At 20.6% G+C, this 11,164-nt stretch overlaps 1 protein-coding gene across 1 annotated transcript; it reads left to right on the top strand.

Annotated features, from left to right (window-relative positions):
- The first annotated feature begins 9,389 nt into the window (after positions 1–9,389).
- On the top strand, positions 9,390–10,908 carry LOC128964765 (spermine oxidase-like). The gene is made up of 3 exons (XM_054311402.1): positions 9,390–9,531; positions 9,584–10,149; positions 10,243–10,908. Exons 1-3 carry the CDS (start codon positions 9,390–9,392, stop codon positions 10,906–10,908), a joined length of 1,374 nt encoding a protein of 457 aa, XP_054167377.1.
- The last annotated feature ends 256 nt before the right edge of the window (positions 10,909–11,164 follow it).

Below are 11,164 nucleotides of genomic sequence, written 5' to 3'. Positions count from 1 at the left end.
AAGGGAGTAGTGTTTTGTACACTATTACCATCAATCGTCCCAAATATTTGTTTTTTTTGTAATAATAATAGAGATTTAACTCGTAGTTAATAAAGAGTTTAATTTATTGTATTATTGTTTTGCCTATTGTTTTGGTTGTGTTTGTGTCGCCGTTTTGTTGTTGTTTTACCCCCTTTTACTGTTTACCCCCCGTATCTGAGTTGCACAACCGTGGAAAACGGCCCGCTCTCCCGTTGGCCAGTGGTTGACGGCGGGAGATTACATTTAAACCGTTTCATAATCATAATATAGTGTTACTATATATTATATAGTATTATAATAACGACTGGCCCAACACCTATTATCTTTTTAAAAATAACGCTATTTCTATACTTTAAATAAAAGCAAAAATATTTTAATGTAGATTTAGTGTGGAGTAGTTGGCGTTTATTATTTTTAAAAAATCAAAATTGCGGCTGTACATAACATAACTAAAAGTTAAATAAGTATAAATATTCTATTTAAAAAATTTTGGTTATCATGTCAGTGTAAATGGATATAGATACTTGTTTGATAAATAGAAAAAAAATTTTCAAAAATTAAGCCAATGTTTAGTTATGAATTTTTAAAAATATTATAATTTACAAAATTTTAAATTTTATTATTAATTAAAAATTTTAAAGTTCTTTCTAGTTTTAATGATAATGTTTAAGAAACTAAATGTATTTTTAACAATAATTAAAATTTTATTAAAAATATATAGTATAACTTTTTCGTGATACACAAATATTCTATAGAATATGCTAGAAAAGTTTCGAAAAAAATTGACTTGCAACTTTGTAAATTTATTGCCATAAAATGGCGCCAATTTAAAAATTTTATTTATTAAAATATGAAATCCCATTTATTCATAAATAAGATATATATTTTTAAAATAAATTTCAATTAATAATTTTTGAAATAAATGGTGTATTTTGAAAATAACTCTTGATGAGCCACCCGTTAGTATATAGTACTGTATAATATATTTATGGGATCTCAATATTAACTTTGTTGTCTCAATATTAGTTATATACACTGTATATAACTAATATTGAGACAACAAAGTTAATATTGAGATCCCATAAATAGAAATTTCTTTTAGAAAATTTCTAGAAATTTTTCTTTTTTTGCCAACACTATGTGATATTCATAGAGAATCAGCCGTTTATTTATATTTTATTGTAATAAATGACAAATTTTACTTTTTTATGATACCATAGTTACCGCAAAAATTTGATAAATGATTTACACAAATGACTGATTAGTGATTAGTGAATAATAAGTGTCGCATAAATAATTCAAACGATTAGTGCATTCAAAGGTGTTATCAGTATTATAGATATGTTATACATTAAATGTAAAGTAAACTTTATGTATGTATCGTAAGTAATAATACTATAGATTATTTTAATCATGAATTTTAAATATATTTTACCATAACTGAGTAAATTGTATAATATTTTAGTAAAATTTATGTTCATTTATTGAAATAAGAAATATTAAAAATTGAAGTTTTACAAAAAAAACAAACTTTAAATCTTATATTTAATTATTAGTTAATTTATTTAATTATATCTACTTTTTGTTAATAGAGCGATAACTATAAAAATAAAAGTTTAATGAATGAACTCGTGGTTTATAATTGTATGAAAAAATGTTAATTAGTTTGTTAAATGCACAACCAATCAAATTACTTATTACTAAATATTGTTAATTCCCATAGAGTTAAATGCATTTTAATAAAAAATTATTAATATAAAATGTTTAACCAATTATGTTATGTTAATATATGTAAAAAATAAATGGGATTATATAATAAATATTATATTCATAATTTTAATTAATCATAATTTTCATTAAAAATGTAAATCAATAAAAATATGGTTTGAATTTTAAAATTTTGACTACAAAATCGGATAGAACATTTAAAATTAAATATATTGGAAAAGCATAAAAATGACCTATCTCATCAAAAAAAACTTTATAAAATGGCGGTCATATTTTTTAACAATGAAAACTTTGTAATACGATTTTTATAAAACATTAAAATATAGAATAAGATTGTCTCAAAAATTATAATCTAAATTTTCACGAACAGTCAAAATGGGTTTTTTAATTTTAAATATAATTAATAGTTAAAATAAAAATAAAATTTATTGCTAGTTATTTTTTAAAAATATTGATTAATTTCATTAATATGTTTTATAATAGAAAATCAATTAAAATATAATCACAAAACAAGTATTATTACTAATGCATAACACATTAATATATCAAATTTGAATTAAGTTTTGCTTACTTTTTGTTTGAAAACACTTATCAATCATAGCTTGAATTTATTATTTTTTGAAAACATTAGACATTTAACTATAATATTTATAAAATTAAATATATATTACTGATATGTGAATTGAGTAATAAAAAGTACAGCACTTGTATCTAAAAACCAATGAACAGTGGTATCTTCGAAACGATGGTTTATAGCAGACGATATCACGATTATTATACGGTCCCTTACTTGAAAACATAATTACTGACCAAGATAAAAAACAAAAAAATTATAATACACAAATTTAATAACCTTTTTTATATAATATTAAATAAAATATACCACTTAATTAAAATTAATATGTAACAGTGTATTTGAGCTAGATGAAATATATTATAATAAACCATAAGCTTCGACAGTGCATTTTAATCAAAAGTAATCAGAAATCACTTGAATGATCACCAGTGGTCTATAGTTCACATTATCACTAGTTTTCAACCAAAAAGTAAGCAAAACTTACTGAAAATCTTATTAAAAATGTAAAAATAACTAAAAAGTTATAAGCAATACATTACCGTAATATATTTAATAAATTACTAAACTATATTTAATTATAATTTATTTATATATAATTTTGCTAATTTTTATTTATATCATTAGAACTTTTATTTATATTACAATTTTTTAAATAAAATTTTTAATATAAATAAATTTCTAGTAATTTTTTTGTGAATTTTTTCATAAATTCTATTTGACAAACAAAATCCTGAAACTAATATTTTTAAATATTAAAAAATAAATTGTATTATATAATACTTTGTTGTACTTTAGATTTTGGTTAAACAAAACAAAAATGTTATTTATATTTGATTCACGGATTCAAGTCAGGTGTAAATTAGTTTTGTTTTAAACATATACATAATAAATTAAAATTTGTTTACATTATTTAATTCTAGTAATTTGTTTATTTTTAGGTCAAAACTATTATTATAGAAAATAAATTATAAAAAAATATAGAACACTACTATAATTTAAAATTATAATTTTTTTATTTTAAAATAGAATTTTAAATGAATCTGTTTATTGGATACTTATTATGTTGAATACAAATTAAAAATTATAGAATATTCTAAGTTTTAAAAACATTAAAATATATGCATTGTAATAAAATTTATGCAAATTTATACATTAAATTTTTTTTTGAAACAAATAAATCTAAAAATGATGTGATGGTATAATATTATAAACAAAATATTGTTTATTAATTTCACTATATATACTTATAAATATATATACTGTATAAGTAGATAATTGAATATATCGATTATAAAAAAATAATTCATTTAATAATATCATAAAATATATTTTTAGTGTTGTATCGGTATTAAGTATTTTTATTATTGTTGTTATTGTTTTGTTTGAAACATATTTTCACATCATTTCACTATAATATAAATCTTTCTAAATATATATTTTTAGTCATACAATATTAAAGAACAACATTTTTAAAGTAATTTTTATATATCTCATCAGTTTGTTATCATTTCAATGGTTTTACTCTTATATTATTTATCTTAAATCTACATTTTGAGTGCATTATACAAATGTTATGCTTGAATAATATTTGAATTATAGTTTTGTATCAGAAAATATTTTATAAATGTCTAATATTGATAACAATATCTATTTGAATATAGACAAAATTTGTATACAAAATAATAATAATTTAGACTATATTGATAATCTAGTTATTAATTTAACGATACTGTATCTAATCATTGAATGTACAAACTTTCATATTTATATATTACTCAGTTATGTAAAAGCATGTAAAACATATGTGTATTTACGGGCAAAGGTGACAGATATACACAGTTTTGATCGATTTATTACATATCATATATCGTATAAACAATATATTGTAATACAATAATATGTATAATATAATACATTTTATGCACTACTTTAAGTAAAAAATAATAATATACTTTATCTAGATAAATTGTAATTTAACATTTACGATTAAAATTTAAAAATACAAATAATAAATGAAAATAATTTAGATTTCCACTAAAATTTTATTTTCGTGTTCAGCATTAAAAAATAGATATAAATCGATAAAAAAATATTTGTGCCATTTTGTCTGTAAATGCTATCCTTATTTACTAATAGTAACAAATATTTAATATATAGTAAATAACTAGTAATATTTTTGTATAGATTTGGTATTTTATTCATACACTAAATTAGATTAAATAAAAATGTTTCAAAATAATGTAATCCAATTAATTTGTTATTGTCATATTTTATTTTTTATTTGAATACAGTATATAAACTAAAAAATACCGTTTTTATACAGTATATCTTATCAATAGTATTAAGCTATAAAATATGATTTATAATAACAATTATTAGAGTATTTTTAGAAGTTTCTTAATATATTTATTAACCCATCTATTGATTCACTCAATATATTAATACTTTTATGAACCAATTCATTGACTATTGTATAAAATATATCTGATATATCATTCAAGATTAGTTCACATCTAATATATATCTTATTATATTAATATATTGATTATTATAGCACTCAATCCTCTTTCTCAATATATCTATAGTAATGCTGAGTATTAAATAAAACTTTTATATTTATTTATAAATATAATAGTAATTGTATACTAGGTATAAGTGTTTGCAAGTCAATTTATTAGTAGAAATATATAATTTTTATATAACAAAAACAATAATATATATATATATATATATATATATATATATATCATTAAATAAATTATATATTTTGAAATATATATATATATACTTAACTTCACATTTATATTTACCCTAAGTATAATTTATATTAAAACTAAATATAATTAACTATCAAATTTTTTTACTACAAACTATTAACTAGAAATAGTATCTAATCAAAATGTTAAGCAACTAAATAAAATATTATTAGTTTGGGTATTATAGACAATAAACAAAATTAAAAATTTTATTAAAATCAAAATTAATAATATAAATTAAATAAGTATTTTAAAATTTATTATTATTTATCAAAAATACTTTTGAATATATGTGTCCATTTTATGTAATTATAGCAAATAGTGGTAAATTTGAAATACTGTGAGTAAAACAATTGATAGCTGAAGGAAATATGAAATATAAATAGCTTATCTATAATGTGGGTAATAGTTATTATTAACTTTATGGTAATCACAAGTTTTCTGCAAATCAAACATCTATTGAAATAGTGTGTCCACTCCTAAAGACACTCAAAGAATTGAATCAAATAATTGAATCATTGAAAAACAGTTTCATGTTATTTACGTATTGTACTATTCAAGTATGAGCTTCAATACATAATATAACAATATATTATAATATATAGATTTATAAGAAAGTACTACAAATATAATAGAAGAATGTAATAACAGATAAATTTTTATTTTAGAGAAAATTAACTATTTTACAAAATAAATAATTTAGACATTTATTTAATAAATTTTAAAAGATTTTAAAGTTTTTAGTTTAACTTTACCACAAATAGAGATGGGTAAATAGAAAATTCTAATAAATTTACCTAAGAAAATTTCAATAACAAAAATTATTTAAATTTTATTATATTCGTATACTATGAAATCCTAATATTCATTATATCTACAGTATTATTGATACATAATACCGGTATAAACTATACTACTTTGCAAATTGAATCTCTAAATATAAAATTTATTTTTTTAAATAAATAATAAAATGAATTAATTTTGTTGCTTAAAATATTAATAATAATTAATTGATAGTTATATGTAATGTTACAAAATAACAAGTATTAAGACAACAAAATTAACATGGTCATGTCATACACAAATTTTTAAAATAATTTGTTGCCAACTCTAACTATAGATAAATTTTAATGTTTAATAAATTTAGAAACATATATTTTATCATTATTTATCTATTAAATTCTAAAATTAATATAATTTCAATAGCTTTTTAAGTCTGGCATATAATATGATACTAAATTGAATATCACTGAGCTTTATAGCACATTATTATACCATAAAAATATCATAACATTATATATCGTATACTGTTATTATTAGGTATATTATACAGTATAATTATAATTTATAGTTACAATAAATTATTTTATCTTAACCTAACTCTTTTAAACCGGAATATACAGTATTTTTCAATAAAAATGTTTTCACAACTTTAAACTCCAATTATATACAAATATACTATATATACTGTATATATATATATATACATTTTCTATTAATATACATACATATTTACTGTATACTGCAGTAAAACTATGACCTTATATAATATTATATACTATTTATATATATCTACTTTGTTCAGCAAAATATAACATATTTCATGGATATTTAACTTAGAAATAATTGAGGAAACGGTATTATGGAAGTCATAATTACAAACATGACTTTATAGATAGTTATGAACATATTAATAGAGATGCAATGAAAATATTGTTATTATTATTATATTGATTTTCACCATTTTTTATTTACTTTTTTTAGTATTATAGCATTATTAATAATAATAATAATGTATTAATTTATATGCAAATATACCAATGATTACTAATTGTTATATAAAATGAGATAACAATGTGTGGCCGATATATATATAATATATAAAAAACAAATATATATAATAAAGTTTATATATATAAATATATATAATAACTTTCAAAATAGGTGACAATGGTTTTTTGGTTATAATTTCTCAACGGATTGGATTATAACATAAATAATTTATTTGAAACAATGATTTTTTGTGACCAATAGAATGATTTTATTTTGGTTCTGTTATGTTATGTTATATTAGTTCAGTTAAGTATATCTCAAAAACTAAAAGTGATTTGAATTCTGTTTTAATCTAAATTATATTATCAATAGATTAGAAATAATTTGATACGTCTTTTAACATTTTTAAATATATTAAATAGTTTTCGAGTAATATATGATAATTACATTAAAATGTTATAATTTGAAAATTTAATAAACAAAATTCTACCCTGTATATCAACATGCAATTATTTTTAATTAATTCTATATTAAAATTAATACATTTAGTGTTGGCAAAAAAGAGAAATTTATAAAATAATAGAGAAATTTCTAGAAAGTTTCTAAAAAAAATTTCTATCTATGGGATCCCCATGTTAATTTTGTTTTTTCTCGATATATGTTATCATGTAACAATACATGTATTTACAAGTAATAATTAAATATTAGTATTAATCTCTAAGTACATTTCATCAATTAGATATCTCATGTAATTTTTAAAATATTATTAAATTTATTAAAAATAATTGCAAATTGATATACAAAAGTTATAACCAAAAAACCATTTTCACCATTTTTGAAATTTATTATATATACAGTATATAATGTACATAATTATATTTGTAGTATAGCATAGTATATGTACATACAGTAGTTATATACTGTAATTATAGTAATTATAGAATTGTTAGATAGATTTTGACATTTTGATTGAGTTACTATACATTTTGGTAAAATTTTGTAAACATTATTCAATCAAATGATATTATAATAGATGAAAAAATTGAAAAAAATATTTAAATATCAAATACTAAGAACAGCTGAAAATAATGACAATTGAATCTATTCCTCAACTTTTTCAACTGATATTACAATTAATTGTTAAGAATATCGGTTTAACAAAAAATGATTAAATGTTTAAAATATAAATAATAAAATTAAAATTAAAAAATTAAGATGAAAAATAAATTAAACTAAAATATGATTATGTAGTTGTACTTAAGCTTTAATTGTTTATAAAAAGTATAGAAACATTATAAATATATATTACGGAATCTATATATATATATATATATATATATAAAATATAACAAAATGATATAATAATTTTTTCTTAATTTATAATTCATTTTGTAAATATTGTAATCATATATTTTCAATAGTTTTCCGTTCAAATATATTTTATTTAAAAAATTTTACAAATAATTTTTGCATTATAAAACTGAAAGCAATTAAGATAAAAAGTTTTATTATTTCAAAACATAGCCAAAATTATTTATTATATGCTATTTATTAAATAGTATGCAATTGTCATCAATGCCTTCAATTAATGATTTTTTGGTTAACACACTATATATACGATAATATACTGTTTTTGCCTCCAAAGGTGTCTCATTAGAGATAACGAGCGCTCAAATATAATAATTATAACGACTATTACATAAACTAAACTTTTTATAAAATGTTATTTCTAGTCCCTTACATCACAATTTATAACTCGTTATCATTATATCGTTATATATTTGATTTATATTATATCATATCATAATTAATACATATATTTAGATAAAATATTTACAAATTAAAATAAAATATTTTTCTAAGTTCACATTAATTAATATTGTGCTTATCTATTTATTACTGTATATAATAATTTATAAATTTAGCACTATTTACTAAAAAACATTGTATTTAAAAACTAGAATTTAAAAAATTGCATTAATTAAAAATAACTAAAACATTAAATTATTATATACAATATAGTAAATAGATTTGTTGTAACCATTTTAAAAGTACAATAAACTATTTTAATAACAAATAAATATTTTAAACATTTATTTTCCTTGAAAATTACTTTTTTCTAGAAAAGGTGACAAACTTTTAAACACTTGTAAAGTAATTTGTAATTTAAATCAAATATTTAGCTGAAAATATAGCGATAACGACATAATATTTAAGCGAAACTAAGAGTTATTTATTTGACTAAATAAACTAATCGTAAATACAAAATCTGTTTTCACATGAGTCAACACAACTGAATAAAGTCTTTAATTAATTTTTTTAAATTATTTATTTTATGAAATATTTGAAGAATTTCTGGAATCAAATAAAATAATTTGTATAATAAGTGGTTTAGAGTTTGCGTGTTTCACATCTCACATATGGCTCAATAAATATCTACATTATAGATAAATATAACCAAAAAATATATATTTATTTAGATTAAAAACATTTAGTAAAATATATAATTTTCAATTAAAAATTGTTTTAATGAAATGAATAAATGTGTTGCTATTATAGGAGCCGGTATTGCAGGTCTGACAGCAGCACAAAAATTATATGAAAATGGATTCAATGACATCACTATTTATGAAGCATTGGATAGAATAGGAGGACGTATTCATACCATTCCTTTTGGTAAGTGATATAAATTTTATTTTTGAAAAATTAAAGTTTCTTTGAATTAAAGACAATGGTGTACTTGAATTGGGTGCTCAATGGCTTCACGGCCAACACGGCAACCCATTGTATCACTTGGCCAAAGAACGGGATCTTATATCGAATCCTAACATTGATTTCGGTATCGAAGGAACCGGAATATTCTGTACGGATTCGGGAGATTTGCTCAATAATACAGACATTAATAAAGTTATAGAATTTTTGAACCGAATTAAAGATCAAATTAGTGACCACTCGTTAGAAACAAATCAATTAATGTCTGCACAACAAGTATTTCGCGACAATTTTGAAAAATATATCAAAACGCAAGAATGTCCGCCACTTGATACTGATCTCTTGTGGTCCCTATTTAATTGGTATATCAAGTTTGAGGTCATCGATAATTCATGTAATGACTTAAATGATATATCATTGCTATCATACACACAATATGATGAATGCGATGGTATTGACTTAATTAATCTGAAGAATGGCTACAAAACAATAATTGATTCTTTGGTTAACGAATTTCCAAAAAATGTCATTAATTTAAGACATTGTGTCAAACGTATTGAGATCTGCAATAAAAATAATAAAGTTAAGCTTTATATTAAAGATATTGTAAATCATCAAAATATTATCAAAACATTCAATCATTTGATCATCACTTCATCAATTGGTTATATGCAGCAAAATATGGACACGTTTTTTGGATTCATTTTACCGAAAAACAAAATTAATATAATCAAAACACTAGGTTTCGGAACTATAAATAAAATATATTTGTATTTTGATAAACCATTTTGGAGTTCGGATGACAACGGATTTCAATTTGTTTGGACTAAACACAGTAATCATAGCCTACCTGATTGGGTCTATGATATAACTGGTTTTGATTTAGTTAGGGGACAGCCAAATGTATTGGTCGGATGGATTGGTGGTAATGGAGCCATACAAATGGAAAAAGTGCCAAATTGTCAAATGATCGGTGATATCTGTTTTCGTGTTTTAAAACAGTTTTTGCCAAACATGACAATCGAGAGACCATCAAAAGTAATTTGTTCCAAATGGTGGTCCAATGAGTATGTATGTGGAGCTTACAGTAACCGATCGCTCAATTACCAAAAGCTCAACCTCGACATCGAGAGCTTATCGGAACCCATTGTTTGCGAAACAAAGTATTCAAATTTGTCCAATAGATATATAGATTATCCTCTTATACTATTTGGTGGTGAAGCCACTGATCGCCAATTTTATTCAACAACTCACGGAGCGATGCGCTCAGGTCTTCGTGAGGCTCAACGACTTATTGAGTTTTACAATAAACTTAATGTTTTAGATATTTCTAAATTATGAAATAATCGGATTAAATAATAAAGTATTATTCAATTAATTAGCGTATAATGTATTCAATAACTCTTTTAATGTGATTGAAATATTTTACTTAATTCAATTTACATCTTTATGAAAATCATTTATATTTACTATTTTTAAATATGAATATCATATAAATCATTATTAAATTAATGTCATTTGTTGTACACAAAAGATGCATAGTTTATATCACAAATCTTTGTTGATTACAAAATATATAATGAGTATTAATTTATAA

Source organism: Oppia nitens, unplaced genomic scaffold (assembly GCF_028296485.1).
Source record: "Oppia nitens isolate AA-2021 unplaced genomic scaffold, nextdenovo-longstitch-racon4-pilon3 scaffold9_pilon_pilon_pilon, whole genome shotgun sequence".
Taxonomy (NCBI): Eukaryota; Metazoa; Arthropoda; class Arachnida; order Sarcoptiformes; family Oppiidae; genus Oppia; species Oppia nitens.
Note: the sequence above shows the minus strand (reverse complement) of the source record. Positions and strands in the feature narration are given on the sequence as shown.